This window comes from Epinephelus moara, chromosome 16, assembly GCF_006386435.1.
Source record: "Epinephelus moara isolate mb chromosome 16, YSFRI_EMoa_1.0, whole genome shotgun sequence".
In the NCBI taxonomy this organism is placed as follows: domain Eukaryota; kingdom Metazoa; phylum Chordata; class Actinopteri; order Perciformes; family Serranidae; genus Epinephelus; species Epinephelus moara.
This window is the reverse complement of record NC_065521.1, coordinates 12,895,704-12,917,341: the sequence shown is the minus strand read 5'-3', so window position 1 is coordinate 12,917,341 and position 21,638 is coordinate 12,895,704. Positions and strand designations below refer to the sequence as shown.

General features: G+C 41.7%; 2 protein-coding genes and 1 pseudogene across 4 annotated transcripts in view; 2 read left to right on the top strand and 1 right to left on the bottom strand.

Annotated features, from left to right (window-relative positions):
- The window catches only part of itchb (itchy E3 ubiquitin protein ligase b), a 28,444-nt gene extending 18,285 nt beyond the window's left edge, over positions 1 to 10,159 (top strand). For both annotated transcript variants that reach the window (XM_050064408.1, XM_050064409.1), the window contains exons 14-24: positions 49 to 121; positions 797 to 868; positions 1,693 to 1,781; positions 2,344 to 2,503; positions 2,631 to 2,764; positions 3,447 to 3,587; positions 3,810 to 3,930; positions 4,104 to 4,208; positions 4,988 to 5,084; positions 5,465 to 5,537; positions 5,869 to 10,159. In XM_050064408.1, coding sequence (XP_049920365.1) covers positions 49 to 121; positions 797 to 868; positions 1,693 to 1,781; positions 2,344 to 2,503; positions 2,631 to 2,764; positions 3,447 to 3,587; positions 3,810 to 3,930; positions 4,104 to 4,208; positions 4,988 to 5,084; positions 5,465 to 5,537; positions 5,869 to 5,968 — 1,165 coding nt within the window. In that variant the 3' untranslated portion in view covers positions 5,969 to 10,159. The remainder of the gene's footprint in view (positions 1 to 48; positions 122 to 796; positions 869 to 1,692; positions 1,782 to 2,343; positions 2,504 to 2,630; positions 2,765 to 3,446; positions 3,588 to 3,809; positions 3,931 to 4,103; positions 4,209 to 4,987; positions 5,085 to 5,464; positions 5,538 to 5,868) is intronic.
- Positions 6,741 to 10,159, top strand: LOC126402435 (plasma membrane calcium-transporting ATPase 2-like; annotated as a pseudogene).
- Positions 8,939 to 21,624, bottom strand: znf341 (zinc finger protein 341). 2 transcript variants are annotated; one of them, XM_050064410.1, is made up of 16 exons: positions 21,571 to 21,624; positions 20,687 to 20,797; positions 19,401 to 19,591; positions 18,981 to 19,130; positions 18,402 to 18,719; positions 17,984 to 18,167; positions 17,329 to 17,422; positions 17,131 to 17,221; positions 15,156 to 15,336; positions 14,747 to 14,997; positions 14,362 to 14,570; positions 13,604 to 13,700; positions 13,215 to 13,347; positions 12,542 to 12,653; positions 12,285 to 12,355; positions 8,939 to 12,084 (listed from the first exon to the last, which is right to left on the bottom strand). In XM_050064410.1, the coding sequence occupies exons 1-16, from the start codon at positions 21,599 to 21,601 to the stop codon at positions 11,474 to 11,476; spliced, it is 2,835 nt and encodes a 944-aa protein (XP_049920367.1). In that variant the 5' UTR covers positions 21,602 to 21,624; the 3' UTR covers positions 8,939 to 11,473. The 2 variants fall into 2 exon arrangements, with proteins under 2 accessions (XP_049920367.1, XP_049920368.1); XM_050064411.1 differs by having other exon boundaries at positions 17,329 to 17,419.
- Between the last annotated feature and the right edge of the window lie 14 nt (positions 21,625 to 21,638).

Genomic DNA, 21,638 nt, shown 5'->3' with positions numbered 1-21,638 from the left:
TTTTAAGGTATGAAAACATATTAAAACTCTGCTTCTTTTGCTTTCCAGTGAAAACGGACCTCAGATCACCTACGTTCGAGACTTCAAAGCCAAAGTACAGTACTTCAGATTCTGGTGCCAGGTAAGAGTCGTGAACAGTTAACAGTTTGGCAGGATTACTGATAAGTTATAACCTGTTCTCTCATATAAACTTCGGACAGTGTCCAGAGAATCAGGTCTGGACACTGTCCTGAGTTTCCCTCACACATGTAGCACACAGCAGGAGATTGTCTGTGTCTGAAGCGTTCTCAGTACGTTGTTTGGTTTATGCAAGGAGTGGTGCCTGGGTAGAGTGTGCAGGAGGCAGGACATGATACAAACCACAGTCATGTAGCCAGTTTGTAATTGGTTCATAAACAACCAAGTCTATTGCCGTTCCAACTGATTCAGACATCTGTGTTCCCACATGCAGCTTCTCCTGGTGATGTCTAGATAATTTCAGGTTTGCAGTGCATGTGTGAAAGGGGCTATACTTAAGTAAAGGTCTCCTTGTGCACATGTTTCTTTCCCTGCTGTATGATTTAGGAAAAGTACCATAAGCATCAGTAGACTGCTTCATTTTATGCCCTGTTTAGAAGGAGCCATTTTGAGCTTTTGTACAGGATGTTGAAAGTAATTTTGAGTCTTGGTGTTTGTGGCACACAAATGCAAAATCCAGTCCCACTATGGTGCCTATACACTGTGAGATAATATGTGCTGTCACAGCTAAAAGCAAATTTGACCGCTAAATGCTTCTGACATTTTCCCTTTTCTCCAGCAACTGTCAATGCCTCAACACATCAAGATCACTGTAACCAGAAAAACTCTGTTTGAGGACTCCTTCCAGCAGGTAAAGAGACCCACGCAGTCACACAGAGCTCACTGAACTTCCGGAAGATTCGCTTTAATGTTCAGACTGTTCCCTTATTTGGTATTTAGAAAATGTGCCTCACCTTCTCTCCCTCTAACTAAAGTGATGTTGTCATGAGTGTTACATTTTATGAAGTACATCCATGTTTTAATTGTAGTTAATGCAACTTTATTTTATTTATTTTGGTAAATTCTCAGTGAATTGTGGTCACACTGTCAAACTAGGCTGCGCTCATCGAATATGAATCAAGATCCTGTTACTGCATCACCTATTTCTCGCCTCAGATGTTTTCGGAAACACATTTTAGTGTACTGTTAAGCTGTAAAATGAGAAAGTTGGTGACCCGGCCAGCATGTTGGAAACAATCAACCAAGCACCACCCGCCAGCCAGACCAACCTTCTTATTTTACAGGTAAACAGTACACTAAGTATATTTCTGAAAACATTAGAGGCGAGAGATAGGCATGCCAATAACAGGTAATGTAACAGTAACAGTGCCTCCTTGTTTGACAGTTTGACCACAGTTCACGGGGTGACTGACATGATTGACAGCTTCATTAGCAACGTCTCGGCTCTGATTGGTTGTTTTTGATGCGCCATGGTCGATTTGAATACAATGAGGTTAGAGGCAGTACGGAGAGGAGGAGGGACTTGGATTCTTTCACAGACTGTCTCATGAACTTCTTTCAGAATATAGTGACAGTTTCAGCAAATACGACAGAAGTTATACTCATAAAAGTTACCAACTGTAGCTTTAACAGTGACTACATCACTAATCTGTCACTACATTGTCTCTATTTTAGATAATGAGCTTTAACGCTCAAGATCTGCGAAGGAGACTATGGATCATCTTTCCTGGAGAAGAAGGCCTTGATTACGGAGGTGTTGCCAGGTAAGTAAGAACATTGCTCAGCATAAATTCTTCCAAATATGTGATCACACTTGTTGAGCAAAATGTGTTACTGTGTCTCATAAATTGTATGTTTGTTGCAGTTGCTTTGGCCTGCTTCTATCTATTTATTTGGATATTTTTTAATTCATTTTTTCTTACCAGTAATTTTTGAGTTTTTGCTACTAAATGAATTGGCATATATTTATATTTACTTGTATATTATATTTACTTAACATTTTACTTCACCACAACCTTTATTGCAGACGTCTTATTTAAGTATTTTTTAAGAGGAGGATTTTTCTCAAATTTTGTAGCATGATTTTTCTGAAATTTGTTCCTACTTTTGGTTCCTAAGAGGCTGATCTAGGCTTTAGTTGTATTAGTTGATTTTGGCAATTTCCCTGATACATTAACAGCATTTCTTGGATAATTTCACCTCTTTTATTTAAATCTACACTCAATAAAATGCTCCCTACTGTTTAATATGTTAGCAAACTGCTGATTAGTTGGCGATGTATGTGGTACTGTCCTTTTCTCATATGTGTGGTCTTCTCTCTTACAGGGAGTGGTTCTTCCTGTTGTCCCATGAAGTGTTGAACCCTATGTACTGCCTGTTTGAATATGCCGGGAAAGATAACTACTGTCTCCAGATCAACCCCGCCTCCTACATCAACCCTGACCACCTCAAGTATTTCAAGTTCATAGGACGCTTCATTGCCATGGCAAGTTGTTTGTTTTAGTTGTTTATATTAATCAGTATGGCAAGAAAGATCATTGTCTGAGTAGTTTTAGAATTTAGCACAGAACAAAGTACAACAAGTAAGCGGTTTGTGTGTTTCTGTCCCTCAGGCTCTTTTCCACGGCAAGTTCATCGACACTGGTTTCTCACTGCCATTTTACAAGCGCATCCTGAACAAGCCACTGGCCCTCAAAGACCTTGAGTCTATAGACCCGGAGTTCTACAACTCCCTCATGTGGATCAAGTGAGTACACAGAGCCATGTGGACACCAGTGTGAGAGAGGTGGTAGTGTTAGAGCAAGATAAAAAATATAGATCCTTCTTATTCAAGGTTCATTTATTGTCATTGTACAACACAGGATTGCACTACGAAATGTATAGTGTTTGTGGATGATGCACTTTCCTGATGTCTCACAATGGCCAGAAGATGTACATTAGTCACAAAATCAATGGTTAATCCAGGTTAAGTCTTTAGCCTTCGAGCTTGTGTCTGTGTCAAGTCTGTGAAAGGTTTTGGACAATAGAACTTACCTTCATTGCTGGTAAAGTTAAGAGGAAGATTATGGAATTTCAGCAGCGGAGACTCGCCTGAAATAAAAACCACCTTTTGCTAACATCATAAGCTATCAGAGTCTCATTTATCTAGTATGTGCTCAGCACTTCCTAACACACGCATTTTCACAAAAAAAACCTTAGTGTTGGACTAATTTTTACTTTCAGTTCAGTTCAGTTTTGGATAATAAGGTTTTAGAGAAAATGTGTTCAGGACGTACTGAACATACGACTGGATAAATGAACCTTTGATTATACTGCAACTTCTCGTAACTTGTTAATTTTTGATTAACATTAACACCCATTTTTTGTGAAAGATGTCGTTGGAATAGATGCCATACAGTTGTGCTGTAACTGTCCGTGCTGCTCTTTAGGGATAACGACATCGAGGAGTGTGGGCTGGAGATGTTCTTCTCTGTTGACAAAGAGATCCTGGGTGAAATCTCCACCCATGAACTGAAACCAGGAGGAGGAGACATCCAAGTCACTGAGGAGAACAAGGAGGAGTACATCAGGTGGATTACTGTTTTGATTTGGTTATTTTAATTCAGCACATAATAATTCATTGGTTAGGTTTGTGTTACTTTGTTCCACACATTCATTAGGCTAGACTGTAGTTTTTCTGAAAATTAAGTTCATCGTGAAGCTCACTGTTAGTGTCATTTTAGTGTTTTTGAGTTTAATGAAACAGAGTATAATATCAGAGTGTGTGTGTGTGTGTGTGTCTCTGTCTCCAGGCTGGTAGCAGAGTGGAGGCTGTCGAGAGGAGTGGAAGAGCAGACCCAGGCTTTCTTTGAAGGCTTTAATGAGGTCCTCCCTCAGCAATACCTGCAGTACTTTGATGCTAAAGAGCTTGAGGTACGGATGGACTGATGGAAACTTATGTGTCATGGGTTGCACAAAAGAGACTGACATCTGGAATACACACACTGTGCTGTAAATTGGGTTGTAAAAGATAAGCTGAATTCACTGTAACAGCTTTTTTTCTGTTTCTTTTTTTATTTACATATGAATAACGTGTCCTGCTACAGGTGATGCTGTGTGGTATGCAGGAGATCGACCTTGCAGACTGGCAAAGAAACACCATCTACAGACACTACGCTAGAAGCAGCAAACAGATCGTCTGGTTCTGGCAGGTCAGTTTACATCAGCAGCAGTCTCTTAAACTTTTTAATGTAATATTGTCTCGAAAACAGTTGGTTCCATACAAAGGTTTAGATCAGTGATCACATGACTGGTCTGTTTTGAGCTATGATTAAGTGTTGTTTAAAAAACTTTGGTGTATATATGGGCGGGAACTGACTTCCATTTATCTGCTGCTCTGACTGAAAATACTGATTATCTGAGAGCAGTTTCCCTACATTTAGCCGAGCAGTCACCTCCAGCTGATACCCTGGTCTCTAGCATTGACCAGTGAGGTGGTGGTAATAATTTGTGAACCTGTTCACAACATGCTCAAGTAGTAAACCCAGTAATCCTCTGAGTTAAGAGTTAAATCTGAGAATCGTGTGAGGCAGCACTTTTAAATAAAAAAAGCTCAAGGTCATACTTTGTGATTCCTTTGGCAAATTCAAGAAAATATGGCAATGTTTTTGGACTGTGCTAAAAGTTAACTTATGTGCATCTGTGGGCACATTACACTTTGCTGCTTTTAGCACTGATTTCCATGAGAAATCACCAATTTTCCCCTTTTTGGTTATACATTTAATATGCCTGTTATTATTAGTAAAAAAATAAATAAATTCCCTTTCCCTTTTCCATTTCTTTTCCCCTCCTATTCCCTTAACACATCTTTCCCTACCCACATTCCTTTATTTATGTTGCTGTGTACTGCACATAATTAACATATGTATAATTGTATAATTTTCCTGGAGACTTTTCAGTGTTTTAAACAGCATGCCACTTTGTCCTGCAGTTTATTAAGGAAATGGACAATGAGAAGAGGATGAGGCTGCTGCAGTTTGTCACCGGTACCTGTCGCCTGCCTGTAGGAGGCTTTGCCGACCTTATGGGTAATTATTAAATATCAATATATAACCATTTAAAGCGTTATTCGCATGGGATTAGTATTACCAGGGGACCTCAGGTAATTTAGAAATTAACCCGCATGTCTGTGTTTTGTGCACGGGTTATTGAAGTCTGTATTTCATTCAAATGTACTGGTATTATCCCCTGGTGATGATGCAGTCATTTATAACTCCACTCTACACAACACAGAAACAGTACAGCGCACCACTAGTGGTGATTTACAGTGTTTATCTCCTTTTTTTTTTGTGTCCCACATTATCACGTCTCCTGTCTCATCTTTGGATCACCGTCATCATTCTGGTGATGGTGTGTTAAGTTAACCATGATCATTCTAGCTCCAACTGACCTGTCTTTCACTCTATAGGAAGCAATGGTCCCCAGAAGTTTTGTATCGAGAAGGTGGGAAAAGAAAACTGGCTTCCCAGAAGTCACACATGGTGAGTTCATGCAAGCTACACTAGAACCCACAGCAGATTGACTCAGTGTGGGTCAAACCTAACTTGTGAGTTAACTAAGCCTCTGTCCGACCAAGCCTGTTTGTAGCACGTCATTGTTGGAAGCTGTAGTGTTTCACGCTTCAGTTTGGTTGGTTTGCTTGACTAGTTGTTATAAGTGGAGACGTAATCCCAGTCATATACAAAAGACCGGACAGCACAAGGATTTTTGGGTAAAGGAAAATGTAGTTCTTCATGGGTCTTAAACATCAGAGAGGAGTCCCACTAAAATACAGTTTATTTATTTATTTTTTTTTAAATTTTGCTTTCCCAGCTTTAACAGACTGGACCTGCCACCCTACAAGAGCTACGAGCAACTGAAGGAGAAGCTGATGTTTGCCATCGAGGAGACAGAGGGCTTCGGACAGGAATGAGAGAAACCAGGAGAAGTGTGAATAGTGGGCACGGGAGTCTGAAGGAATTAAAAACCACCAGTGTTCAAATCAGGGAGCCCCTTCAGACAAAGCGGGCTTTTTCATGTGTTTCTGCTCATGCATGCATGCACACACCTGTATGGTACTTCTATGGGTGCGTGCGTGAGACTGTTGCCTGCATGTTGTTGCAAAAGAACTGGGATTCGCATCTACCGTGTACACCATGCTCGGAGCGGGCCTCTCAATGCTTGATTGGTATGTGCAAAATTTTGTATTCCTTTAAACCAAAACACAGAAGCTGCTCTCATCTGTCAGAATGTGCGGCAAATTATGCATGGGATCCTGAAAAGTCACCCTCCATGACGTCTGTTTAATCAAATCAAATTTTATTTATATAGCACATCTCATACAAAGTCATCTCAATGCACTTTTGCATACAACATATGTGAGTAAAAACAAATTGAGTCTTGAGAGTAATTAATCCCCAGCCCAGCCACCCTCACAGACACACCCAATCACACATACTCAAAACAGAACACTAGAGAGGTGAGGAAGAGAGAGAGTTTAACCATTAGTGACCATGCAGTCCCTGTCAGGCCAGATCTGCACCTCAAGCTGACCACTGAGTCTGTGTTTTTTGGGAGGCCTCTGTCAAGAGCCAGAGGAAGGAGACATGTCCAGCAATTCTTGTCATGGGTCCAAACATGGCTGATGTGGCGAGGCCAACCATGAAGCAGAGTGCAGCTGCTTACTACAGGAGCTGCGCTCACTCATGGATCAAAGAGGAGCAGAAGCAGTAACTAAGATCAGGAAGAGCGATGGAGATGTTAACAGACTGCGTGCCACACTGAGAACATCACCAGTCGGAGGTTTAGATGGAAACTCAGAGGACATTTACAGAAGGAAAGTTTGGACAGAACAAGATCCCTCCTTAAAAGTCAAAAACATTTGTGCAGTTAGTGTGGGAAGCAGGATGTGACGCTAATCATCCTGGAGGTGGCAGCAATCATTTCACTAGTCCTTTCTTTCTACAGACTGCCTGATGGTAACAGGCGGTCTGTGCCACTAAACTGTGGCACAGCGGCTAGGGGCATGGAGGAGGAGGGTGAGGCTGAGACTGGATGCATCAAAGGCGCTGCCATTCTGCTTTCAGTGGTCTGCATTGTCCTGGTTACATCTCTTAATGAGTGGAGCGAAGAGAAGCAGTTCCGGGTCCTCCAGAGCCGCTTAGAGCAGGAGCAGAAGTCCAAGGGGGGCAGGTGAACAAGCTCATAGTGTCAGAGAGTTGTCGGTGTCGGGGGCATTCCACAAGTCAAATATGGTGACCTCCCTACTGACGGCGTCCAGATTCAGGCAAACGATCTCAAGATTGACGAGATCATGTCAACAAGAGCGTCGACAAAGACCCCATGTTGATGTCATGGAGGGCTCTGGTAAGATGTTGGTCACTGCTGTAGGTGTGAACTCTCAAACTGGAATCATCTTCACGCTGCTTGGTGCCAGTGAGGAGGGAGATGGTGAGAAGGAGGACAAGAAAAGGAAAGAAAGGCAAAAACAAGGATGGAGTCATGGCGGAGATGCCGTCGCTCAACAATGACAGAACCAGAGAAAAACAAAAACCTACCAAAGAAGGAGAAGTTGGTCCTCCAGGGGAAGCTGACCACACTGGCAGGTCTGTTCATGTTGACTCTCACTGTCATGTCTGTTAATGGGACTGCAGTAGTTTTTTCTCCCCGCATGACATCATGTAATGGCGGGCAACAGGGTGCCCTTGGGGCTACAGTCCAATTCTCATAACCAGAAGGGTCAAAGATTCTTAAACAGTCTCCATAAGGTGTCTTTGACCACCTGATTTCATCGTATTGAAATGCTTTGCATTAAAGCATCTGGTAAATGTCAAAATGTACATTTTAAGGCACGATTGAGAGGGTGTGCTTTTTAAAAAACAGGGTTAACTATCACCAAAAAAGCAAACTTTGTTGCTCTAAGATTGTTTGTTGCACCCCCTTTTAGCATCATTCACATCATCATTCCCGATTATATCCTCAAATCTCACACTTTCAGCTTCATCTTTACTCGTGACTAAAGTGGATCCTTTTTAAAAAGTGAACAGTAACCTGTGACAATATAAGATTATAGCCATGCCATAGTGAATTCATAAAGAGTGCTCCAAATTAACGCTTCAATAACAGACAATCTTGGTGCTGCAAAGAGATTTGGGCAACATGCCTAATATAAGTAACAAGAGAGAAACAGTTTGGTGTACCTGGTTCTATAGTATTTGATCTGTGAATCACTTCATGATTGTGAAAAGTGTTGTAGCCTCCATTATTTACAGTGGTGGGAAATGTGGAAGACTTCAACAGAAGTTTAACTGACCCTAGTTTTATAGGGCTGGAGTTTGTACGCTGTCGTGGGAGATGGGACATCTTGAATTAGAGTATTCTGGGAGTATTTTATAAGTTATTCATTGTCATCTGATTTTGCAGATCAGATCCTGAAAGAATACATTTGGGAATGAAGTCGGTATTTTAAGATATTTATGTATTCAGTACTCAAGATGTACTTGACTTAAACTAAAAATTCAAAACAATGAAATGCAAAACACAAGTGGAAAAAACACCAAATGCAAGTCAAACCAAATTTTTATTTTTTTTTTTTTCAGTTTAGGTTTAAAAAAAACAAACTTTTATGACATTTTGAATGCATATACTTTGCAGAACTCAAAAAGAAACTGCATGTAGCTCCTGATACACATGTAGCATTTAGAGGTGAGTTGTTACCTTGTTTTAACTCTTCATGCCCCCAAAGCCCATCACAAAATGAACGGGGAAAATAAATAATGTTCTTAGGAATTTATAAATCGCTGTTAAACAGATGCAGTGTGGTATTAAAACTTTGGTCTTCCCTTTTACATTTTTACCTCTTAAGTATTTTCACTTCATAACTCTTTAAATTCCTCTGGTGTCATTTTGTTTTTCAGACAGCATATTAAAATTATACATGTGGCTATGTTTTCAACTCTGAAGATGTGTTCAAGTTATGATTTCAAGTTAAGATTCTTATGTTAGTGTTGCTTATGGATCCCGAGAGCTGCCAATTTTAGCAGATTACTGTTCATGATCACAGATGTGTGTGCACGGAGAAACCTCCAGATGCTTTACCAGTGTGCAATCCAACATTAAGTGTGTATGAAAACGTGTTTGGATGATGTCACACATCTGATCAGTAACAGAGTTATAAAAGATGATTCATCTTATTTATCCCTATGAAGACATGAAACACTTCATAGTGTGGTTGCTCATTTTGGAGTGTCATTTTGAATTAGTTAAGTACACACTGAAAAGACAAGTGCAGTTACTGAGGAACATTGGATTCAGGTGTTGGTCTGACAAAGCAGAAGCACTTTTAAAAAATATCCCTCCACTTTCTTTTCTTCAGTATTTGGGGAATCCTGTCCTGGTTGTTAGTAACTCTAGGCTCTTTGTTTCCACATGCGTGGTGCGATGGTGTTTGTCGTCAGCCTTCAGGTAGCCTTATTTCCACCCTCAACATCAGGTATCCTTTTTAGCAACTTGATGCGAGCAGAGGTGATTGACCACATGGACTCTCTTGACCCTGCTGTGGAGAAGTAACCAGATCAAGAAGAGTTTGAGAAGTTCTATTGAAGAAACTGTACCAGTGTGGAAAAGCTATAAGACTTGAGCTGATCTCACACGGCCTGTTTTGATGGCTAAGTGTGACTTCAGCTGGGATAACAACTACTGAGATAAAGTCAGTGTGATATAACGAATGTATGATGAAAAGTGGTTTGGTGAAGTTGCCTCTATACATCTTTGCCTCAGATTGTCCCCCCCTTTGATGCAGAGTGTTATTTTAATCTTGTTCTGAGTTGATCACACGTTAAAATCCCAGGAGCAGAGCAGTTAAGCAAATGTGTGAATATCACGAATCACCGCTTCTTCTTTTTGTTCTCCAGAATCCACCATGTACAACTAAACCACTGTCACTCTCCTGTACATGAAAACAAGTTGTAAATGGTGTCAATAACAAATTTTCTTTTGTAAAAGAAAGGTTTTAATAAGAGGTTTATGGTAACACTATATTTTCTTTTCCCTGTTTAATTGCTGATGTACATGAAAGATGTGTAATATAGAAATTGTCACCTTAATAAATTAAATCAAAAATGTGTGTGTGTGTTTGTGCCTGGCTGAATGAAACAATCAGTGACTGGAAAATACATCCTGTATCTGTGTGTCTGTCCCTGCAAGTTTTTAATCTACGATTAACATTTATTTTGTGATGAATTACAGACATTAATGCATTGACTTAATCATTCCTTTGATTGTTTTTTAAATGAGCAAAAATTACACTACACACACACACGTATTTAAGGAACTTATAGGATTACATTTCACTGATATTGTAGGCTATTTGTATGACTTCATGTGACAAAAAATATTTTATAAAGATAATAGCCTAACCATGTACTTATTTCAGCATTCATTTATGTATTAATTTGTTTTCAGTCATACTGAACCACCACATACACCGTTAATTATAGGGCATAATGTGCTGCTTTACTTAATAAACTGTGTCCTCAGGTGAACTTTGTTTTAGTCAACCCATTTTCCCACGAGACATATTTTGTGTGTGTTTGTCTGTGGAACACCGAAGGGCTCTAAATGTCTATTTTGATGTTTGTATTGACAACTCAAATTTGTTTCGTCTGAACAGGTAAAAATATAACGTCTTAGCGCGTTAAATGTACATTAAAACAACAGAAAATACCCTGTGAACAAGTACATTTCTGACTTTTAGAGCATTACAGCTTCCATGCCATTGGTTTGCGACAACATACCCAACCCTCTTTGATGTAATGACTGCATTGGCCAATGTGGGCTCCTGTTAGTGGGTACGTTTCACCTCACAGCAAGCAGGTTCCTGGATCAAACACAGTAGGGTTTGCCTGTTCTTCCCATGTCAGCGTGGGTTTTCTCCGGGTACTCCAGCTTCCTCCCACAGTCCAAAGACAAGCAGGTTAGGATAGTCAGTGACTCTAATTTGCCCATAGGTGTGACTGGTTGTCTGTCTGTATGTGTCAGCCCTGTGATAGTCTGGCAACCTGTCCAGGGTGTACCCCGCCTCTCACCCAGTGTAAACTGGGATAGGCTCCAGCCCCCCCGCGACCCTCAAGAGAATAAGCTGTTACGAAAATGAATGATTGATGCCATTGAGTTTGACATTATGACATTTTAATTGAACCACGGTGGCTGAACTTGCACAAAATTTGTCCACAAAAACATGTAAATTCTCCACTGGTTATTTTGGCAATATAGATCTACCAGGAAACATACTGTACTTACTTTACAGTAACAGAAGTAAAAGCAGTGTGTATAATTTAAATGACGTTTTAATTTAAAACAAATAAATAATTTCCCTGACTTTTTTAAATAAAGAATAGTTTTGTTTGTTTGGTCCATGTCCAGGAAGTGATGCTTCAAACTACAAACATGGCTGCTGCAAACAGCTCTGGTCATTGCTCTGAATCTGCTCCAGTGCCACGCCACCATGTTCCATCCCATCATCCTCCTCTTCTCTGTCCGCCTGCCCTTCAATGCTGGTGATAATCATTGCAGCCTGACAACCCTCATCAGTCCTCCTCCCATCTCCTTCCTCCTCCTCGTCCTCCTCGTCCTCCTCCCCTTCCTCCTCCTCTTCTTCCTCCTCCTCCTCCTCCTCCCCGTGCGTGTCCACCTGCTCTTGGCTGCCCTTTGAGCTGTCGTCCTTCTCTCCGTCGTCTCCCCCTGTCCCTGGACGTTTTTCTTTTCTCAAGAACCTCCCCCTCCTCCCGTCATCCTCTCCATCCTTCTCCTTTGCCATCGCCTCTCCCACGACCTCGTCTCCCTCTGCCTCCCCAGTCCCTCCTTCAGTCCCTGTCCCGTTCCCTGCTGCAGGACATTTGTGATCTCTGTAATAGCTCTGTCTGGTGAATCCCTTGTTGCAGGTAGAACATCTGAAGCGGTAGTTATCTGTGTGGGACTGCTGATGCTCGAGCATGTGGGCCCTGCGGCTGAACGCCTTCTGACAAAATAGACACTTGTAGGGTTTGATACCTGGAGGAAAGAGGGGTTCATAAGAATCAATTTAATAATGATGCCATTTGTCGTTTTTGATTCACATTAAGGGTTTACCCAGTTTAACTTCATGTGTTAAATAAACATGTAATGTAACTACAAACTGAAGTTTTATTGATACAAACAATTCTGTCAAATCTTTGTTTAAATCAAAATGTTTATTGATAATATTCACTTACCAGAATGTGAGAGGATGTGGGCCTTGAGTTTGTCTGGTCTGTTGAATTCTTTGGTGCAGCCTACATGTGTCCTAATGAAAAGAACAGAATACATAGCATAACACTACTCAACTTGTGAGAAAAGTAAGAATTAATGAAGAACTGACAGAAGTAAGAAAAGTCGAGGCTTGAATGATTAAAAGAATGGATCAAGTAGTGAAGCAGGAAAGAATGAGTTTACAAAAAGCTAACAGAGCGTTTCCATTGGAGAGCCTCACCTGAAGGGGCACTTGTATTTCTTGAAGGGTTCATGAATGAGCATGTGTCGCTTCACTTTGTCCTTCCTGTTGAACGTCGCCTCACAGAGGGAGCATTTGTATGGCTTTTCACCTAGAAAATGGAATCAGCATCACAATCACACCTTTACCTTAACTCATGACTTGTACATGTACAGATACTGTGATGTACAGGTGGGGGTGAACGTAACTCTAATTTAAATGTTAGAGTAACTTAAATGTTTGCTCTGGCAAAATTCTTGCAATTGTATAGTCTCCTTAACAATTCAAATGCTAACATCTAAGCCAGAGATACACCAACATAAACTTGTTTACTCCAGCACTGTTACAGTTTTATTGAGCACTTCCTTGTTTTAACAGTAGATTCTTCCTTCTGTTGCAGCAAACGTTCCTGGTGTCATGGAAATAAAAACAGAACTGGGTTGTTAGCCTGAGCAGTGACAGTGACACCGTGGCTAAACAGACACTAAAAATAGTGCTACCTAAAGAAACTCAGCAAGAGACAGCAAAAAATATCAACACATCAGCCTTCGAATGATGTGTTGATATTGAGCTATGGAACACAACACAGCATTGTCTGGCGGCTTGGCTAAAAGTCTCCATATAAAAGAATGTCAGAGGGAAAAGAAGACTGCTTCATTAGTTTCTTTCAGACCTGAGTGAATACGCGTGTGCAGTTTGAGGTAGTGCTCGGTCTTGAAGGCCTTCTTGCAGATCTGACACTTGAATCTCCCTCCAACGCCGTGAGTGGGGAGGTGGCGTCTGAAGTACCTTTCACATGGGAAAACCTGATGGCCAGCAAGAGAACAGATCAGACACTGCACCAAGGTCTTAAAATGTGACATGAAAAACAGCACCTCAAACTTGAACTAGTGAACTGCGGATTTCAAGGCCAAGTTATTAAGCATGAGAGACGAATGACTACTTAAACTTTTAGAGTCCAAATGTCACTACAACATTAGCTAACCATGCTAGCTCTTAACACAAGGACAGCTTCACAAATTCCAAAGGCATATGATGTGTTCACATCAGTGTGTGGAGCACCTTTTGACAGTGTGGGCAGGGAAAGTTGTGCGAGGCGGTCTGTAGATGTTGTTCCAGTGCCTCCTGGGTGGAATATCTGCTTTGACACTTTACACATCTGAAAAGGCAAGAAAACAAGTGGGGTTTTCGTTAGAGATAAGAATGATGTATCAATCAATTACTTCCAACAACAGAAACAAACCAGTCAAGACAAGCAAGAAAATTAACTGAGTTGAGGACCAACTGCAGCCTGGAGGAAAGAAGGTTTGACAGAAGGTCAAAGATGCTGTGAAAATTAAACTATTCAAATTTTTCGAGGGTGACACAGTGGTACAGTGGTGAGAATTGTCGCCTCACAGCAAGAGGGTTCCTAATTCCAGTTTTCTCCAAGTCAGCGTGGGTTTTCTCCGGGTACTCCGGCTTCCTCCCACAGTCCAAAGATATGCAGGTTAGGTTAACTGGTGCAGATAAGAACACATGTGGTGCCTTAGTGAGTATTTCTGGCAGCAGGGCAGTGCACATGGGACTGACAAGACACTGCCATTCTTTTAATTCTCCAGAAGTCATACTTTATGTAAGTGTACATCCACTTTTCTTCTCTTCCTAAGAAGCTTCATCTATGAGGGAGACTTCCTCTCACCTGCCCCAACTCCTTGTTCCTATATTTTGTGTCAAAACACTGAGGCCATTTCAGCTGACTTTGGGACGCCAGTGCTCTTCCTATTGTTCCGCTATAATTAATATGTAACCAAAACACAAGGATGAGTGATTGCACGGACCTGTATATGGTGGTTTCCTTGCGTGTGTTCTGTTGTGGGCAGAAGCAGTGGGAGTACTGGTGGACTCCCAGTTCAAACAGTGAGGGGAACACCTTGCTGCAGAGGTGGCAGCGGTAGGTCAGCTGCTCTTGGTGCGTCCTGATGTGCTCCAGGAACTGATCCAACTTCTGGAAGGTCTGGGAGCAGGACTTCAACACACATTTGTAAACCTGGAGGGAGGTGAGCACAGTTATTAGGTAGCCACAGCTTTCTATTACGAATATGAATTAATTAAGAAGTCTGCTTGTCTCATGCAATAGTTTACTGGTGGGAGACTATGAGCTCTTCTGTCAGATAATCGATTCTCACAAGACAAAAACTAAGCAAACATGGACTCTGAACTCACCTGCTCCCCTTTGTGCTGAGTCAGATGAGACTTGAGCTGGAAGTAGGTCTTAAACTTGCTGGCACAGAACTGGCACTGGTAGGAGCTGTCGATTACAACTATCTGTTTGGTCTGAGCTTGGCACTGTTGGTCCTGGTTGGACTGCACCTGCATCTGTACCTGAGGATGCCCGTTCTGTGTGGCTTCACCATGGCTGCCCTCCTGGTCAGCCCGAGCCTCAGTCCCACTCTCCTCCAACTCCCCTGGAGCTTCTGTAATCAAGCATTGTGTTCACTGTAAGAGCTAGAGCTGTAAATCTGATGCTGGATCAGTAGCTGTTATTACTTTTACGATTAGGATCAGCATTCTTGTGGGACAAAAGTATAAGCAACCTACAACTCACTAAATACAGAAAATAGACAGATATTACCTGTTTGAACTACCTCTTCTTCAGTTTGTGTTTGACAGTTCTGCTGCTGTGACCCCTCCTCCTCTGGTTCACCTTGCTGCTGCTGCTCCCCACCCCCTTCCTCCTCATTGGAGGACACTGGTACCACCTTGACTGTGATTGGTAATCTGGACACTGTGCTGGCCACACCCATAGGCCACACCTTTGAGAAAATGTAAAAATCGAAGGAAGTGCTTTAAGATACATTTCACCAGCGTGATTGATTAACAATCTTACCTTAACCCTTTCCCCAAACAGTGACTGTCGAATCATAGCTTAGCAACTATAAGTAGGCACTGCAGGTCTGTCAACTTTTGGATTTCTCCACAAGTACATAGAGTTTACAGAGAGTCAGAGCATGGTTTCTCCTTTTCAGCATTTCAAAACCAAAAATACAAGAGCAAAGGTGTAAGGAATGGATCAGTCTTGGAACCTATCTGCTATTTGTCTGATGACGATAAGACTCTACTTCACTTGGGGTCCCAACATTGAGCCCTGAGGAACACCAGCCCAGGCCAATATTTCAGGCTAATCTGGTGTAGCCAGCAGATTTCAGAGCCAAGACTCAATCATCCATGTGGTCATTTTGGCTTATCTCTACAAGCAGATATCTGCATATGAACGATCAACTTTTAAAAAAGCTAAACTAAATCTAACTAATCATGAGACAGTGGTCGATGGATTCCAAAATTGCATTTCAGCCAAGCTGTTTCACCTCTCCGCACAGATTGTTTACCTGCTGTTAGAACATGTTTGGTCAACACTACTGGGACTACAAACGGAAACCAGGGCACTTCTGATACAAAAATCTTGGCCCATTGCCTAAATATGTATGCAGAATCTGTTTATAGACATTGGGAATGGATTAAACCATGTGTCTGTGTGCTCTAACGGAAGTTAAAAACTCAAGTGTGTTTGGCTCACTAGCTTACTACCTACAGAAGTAACCCAGCATTACTTTCAAAGCAAAGGAGCATATGTTGATCTGTGGGGTTACAGGTTATGCTGAGAGAAAAAAATCCATTCTCAATAGCATTTCCACTCCGTGGTATTCTCCCACTGTGAGGTACTGGATGTCACTAAATCAGAGGTTAGATTCATATCACTGCTCTGTCCTCTGATTTGGAATTTACACTCTGGCAAGTGTTGCGTTCACCAAACACACTGGTTAATCCTCATCCTGAGTACCTTTCTCTTGAAAAGTTAAAGTAAAATAAACTGTAGATTCAAAGCATCCAAACAGGGTTTTGTCTGATCTTATGTGTTTCCTTATCATATTAATAATTATAGCACTAAGTAGGCCCACACTACAATACAAGAATAGTGTTTTTTCTTTCTTTCCATGTGTTCTACATGGATGCTAACTTTTGCTAGATGCTAACCCGGGACATGCAGCTTTAGCCTCAGTTTATATAGCATGACATCAACTGCATCAAGTGCATACTAAAGACACTTTCACATGGTTCAGTTAAATGATTCCGCTTGAAACATTCGGCAGGTCAGTGGCAGGCTATGTTTTACATAAACTCATGGACCCAACATCATCTTATTTGATGAACTAGCTACACCAGATGAAATCTGCTGGTGACAGTCATCATTTCAGTTGGCAAAATAAAGGGTCACCAGCTAGGAATGAGGAGCCTGCTTTTGTGCACCTCTGTCTGAAATCAGTGACTCATTGTTTCTATGAATTCTGCAAGGTTAATCTTTCACTATCACTGTAAACTGCATATGTGCATGGGCAAAAATGAAAAGAGTGACAGACGTAGCAACGGTAGTTAAGGGGGTTAGGTCTTAACAAACAGCCAATTCTGAATTTTTGGGCTAGCATTGCCTAAAATCTGTTTTTATTTGTTTGTAAGAATTTATGACATCAACTGTGATGACTTGTGAGGATGGTTCTGTGTGGAGAATACACAGTTTTGAAAAAAAATTATTATCACAAACTATTTCGAACCTTGTGTGTCTGCATGTGTTTCTTCACGTTGGACTTTTGGGCAAAAGCTCGGCCGCAGACGATGCACTGAAACGGTTTCTCTCCAGTGTGACTGTAGAAAGAAAATAGTTGAAAGTCATTTCTAGAAGGGCACTGAGTCCATTTCTTCTGAGTCTATTTTTAGATGAACACAGTCTGCCATAGTAGCCAGTATCTCACCTTCTAATGTGCTGCTGAAGATCAAAGTTTTTGGAGAAGATTTTGTCACAGAAATTACACTTCAGCTTCGGAACTTTTCCTTTCAGCTGCTCTGCTAAGGAGGGAAATCCAGTGAATGAATTTTTATCCTACAACCATCATCATACATTTCAAACTATGGCTATTATGTTACGCTGCGCAGTTTCCTTTTTTCTTTTAGTATTTTAAACCATATAAAATATAGCAAACTAATTGAGATATGGCTTTCTTTTTCAAGAGAACAAAGAACAAAAACAATTACATGAACACAATCAGCAATACAGTAACAAAACAGGAGTAACACAGCGACACAATAAACAGGTAATTATAAGAAACAGTTGCAGGAATCATTAACAACATCAGACAATAAAGCTTTAAAATCTCCAAGGGCAATGAAGACTCAGGTTTGGGGCAGTTTGCAGTTAAATACATTAAGGAGGTGCACAGTATCTGAAACCACCTCTGTCAACGTTAGTGCCAACATACTGGATTTCTAAGGTGATGCAGGCACTGAAACGTTTCCTGTAGTTACTAAAATAGTCACATATAAAGAGTTTGTGAAACAGAATCTCACCTGTGGATTATTATTTTAAAAAGGTCAGACTTGTGATGGTCTTTGTTCGTGTCCCTCACATACCTGTGGCTCCATCTGAGCTTTTCTTGCTACTCCTCGACCTTTTGGGAATGATGACCTTTTCGAAGTCGCCCAGCTCCGTCAGGTTGGTGGTGATGCTGCAGGTCTTTGTTTTGGTGCCCTGCTTCCCAGGGCTGTAGACAGGAGGGGTGGTGAATGACTGGCTCTCCACACACTGACTGGACACCTGAGGGAGACAAACGAGCTCAGTGCTTTGTCTCAGACTGCTTTTCAGTGTCAGTCTTCTGTGCGTACGACCAAACTCCTTATCTGATCATGTAATTTAGTATTTCTGAGCTCATTTTACTTGGAATTTTCTTAAATTTGGTCCTTTAAATACTGCGGCTACAAAATCTTTACATTTTTTTCTCATGCAACATTAGAAAGTCTGGAGTTAAATGGTTCAGATGGTAACCCTCACTTGCACAGGATGGAAAGGCTGCAGACCCAACGTGTGGATCTCTGCACCACCACCCCCGGCCATATGGGGCAGCGTGCTGTACACCTGGACCACTGAGTTGCTGTGGCTCGCTGGGACCTGTGAGGTGAGCGGCTGCTGGGCGGGCTGTCCAGCTGGCAGGGGGTGGGCCGGTGTCTGGCTGGAGGGCAGGGGGTGGGAGGACTGCTGCTGTTGCTGCTGCTGCTGCTGCTGCTGCTGGTGATGATGATGGTGATGATGGTGGTGGTGGTGATGGTGCTGCAGGTATGAAACACCAGCTGTGTGCATGCTCAGGTTACTCTGCAATACAGTGAAGGAAGCAGATTGGATAACAGTGCGTTAAAAATGTTTTATGGACACTGTACGCTCAGAATGACTCATAATGGACATTTTCATCAGTCCTAAATTTGCTCTGAATCATCTCACACTTTGTGATTTAACTGACTTTAAAAAGAGAGCATGACAAACAGCGCCTGGCAAAGATATGACGCTTTATAGGGCTAGGACTTATACAAGTGACGGAAGGCAAAGCATCTAGTGTGTAACGTTGTGCTGTATTACCTGTATAGGCGTCTGCATGGTGGCCATAGGCTGGTCGATGGAGGTGAAGGCTGAGATAGCCGACATCAGAACATCGTCACTGACCAGCACGTTGCCTTGGACCAGAGTGTGTGTCAGAGGGGAGGGAGGGACTGTGATGTAGGTGGATACCTGATGTGTAAGTGGGGAATAATACACAAACATATGAGTAATATAAGAGAGTAAACATGCATGAGTGTGTAAAAATGTATCATTCTTACCTACTTTGCTAAAGACTGTCATCACAACTGGACACATTTGTCATAGTCTCAGAGGAAATGAAGGTTTTTGTTTCTATAGTCCTGCTCTCAATGCTGTTCTCTTTTACAAAAATTCAATAACAATATTTCTGATCAAACACCTTATCAATCACCCACATAAAAACACCCTCACTAGCTTTACCTGTCTGTTGGCGGGAGTTTGTGGTCCAGAGCTGATTGAGGGAACCGGTGTGTAGGCATTGGTGGAGGCCAAGGACACTGTGGACAGGGAGGGGACGCTGGACTGGCACTGCTCCCTCTTGTGTGTCATGAAGGCTGGCAGAGAATTGAACTGTTTCTTACACTTCCCACACAGGAACACATCTTCGTCGTCTGTAGGAAGGACAGAGGTTTGAGGCACCGTGAGTGCTGTATACTGCAGTCATAACCTCCAAGAAAAACCAGGCCATTATCATGGGCAGAAAAAAAGCCTGCGTGACGGCATCATCAAAGACGGGCAGCGCAGAAACAACACAGCAGGTCCAGAGAGTATACAAGGGCACAGTCACAGGCTACTGGCAGCACTGCTCACACAGCTTCATGTTTCAAAATCATCAGTCATGAGAAATTATTTAGTTTTTCATAACCAGGGTTCAACACAACTTCACTTCACCAGATACTTCACTGCAATGAAACTTCCCAGCAGCGAGCCCACATGGCAACTGGCCCATCATGCTGTCAGACTGGGCCTGACTGGACCTCATGGGTACAGGCCCTGACGCCAGGTACTCGCCTGTCACCTCTCCTCACAGGCCTGGCTCCTGTAGGGGTCCTTGATCTCCATACCCTCTTATCCTACCACTCATCTGTGACCAGTTTGTGTTGTGACACCCTATCAGGACCCGATACCCCCCTTCAACAGTTCCCAGGGTCACACAGAGACACAAACCCTCCCACTATAATGAGGTGGCAAGTATGACGACATTGTCATAATATTCTGAAGCAAAACAGCTATGCATTTTTATATGTGACACAAGCACAAGTTGCAGTGCCATAACATCAGGAAGATATACTATAAGTAAATGCTGCTGGTGCACAAGTACTAAGGGGGAGATCTTTTAGTCACAATTCAATAACAACCAAAACTACTGCCACATGTGACGAGCTGAAAAAAAAAATAAAAATCCAAATGTAAGTACATAGAACACAAACCTTTTGGGGAAAAAGAGCAAAGGTGTTATCTCACACACAATATGCCACACATTTAGTGAGTGGGGCCATTGTTTAAGTCAACATTATATTTTTTAATTGAGTCAATACTGCTTTAAAGACAGTATTCCTTTACAAGCCCATTTCAAATAAGGGTGTTTGTGTTTTGTGTTTTACTTGGCTCCATAAAGCAAAGATACTGTTCTGACAGTAGGATTTGTATTCCTCTGTTTGTTGGGTTATCACTCAGCTGTCATTTACTATATTTGCTGCACATACCCATAGACTGGATCGTGGACGTCCCAGAGACGTTCTGGCTGTTTGGGTCGGGAACTCCACCTTGGCCATCCAGCAGAGACTGGACAGCCAACACTGTCTGGTTGTCCATGCCTGAAGAGGAAGAGGAGGGTGGAGAAACATGTAATAAGTCACATGCTGCAGAGCTGCATTCAGAAAATCTGAACGTAGTATTAAGTCGTTGAGGGGTCTAGGTGATAAGCTAGGCCCTGGAGATGGAAGGAACCTGTGTCTTGTTAAAATACATTTCAATAGGGAGGATCTTTGCCATCACAGTCTGTTAAACCTTCAGATGTAAAATAAAAAATGAGTCATGATTTAAGGATCAGGATTAGCAGCTTTATAAAATGTTTTCTCCTGCAAATTCAATCCTTTTCTTATAATATATTTAGGAAAGAATGTACACAAATATAATAATAATAATAATAATACTCTAAGAGATCAAAATACACAAAACATGGGGTTGCTGTGAATTCACTTCTAACACAGACGCAATATCAGTCCTTATGTTACTGTAGCTGTGATACAGTGTGTTGTGTTCAGGGGCCTGGCTGCTGCAGATATGTCAAAATCTGTGCAGCAAGATTGGGAGACATCATTTCATGACCTGACTGCAATATGATGAGACCGACTTACAGTCGTGAGCTCTCCATAACGTCTGAACAATAATCAATCTGTTTGTTTGTTTGGTCACTGTTCCTTCTTTGGGATGTTTTGATTGTTATAACACAAATTGACGCATTCACATCTATTTACAGTGAGTTTTACGTACACCGATATGATCCTGGTATATTGACGATGTTTAAAATACATAATTACATGTTATTGCAGCTGCAGTTAGGTGGTTATTGACAAATTATGCCTACCTTCAAGCACTTCAAATATTGCTTGCGCCATCTTGTAGCTCCTCTGCTGTGCGATAGGTGCTCGATTA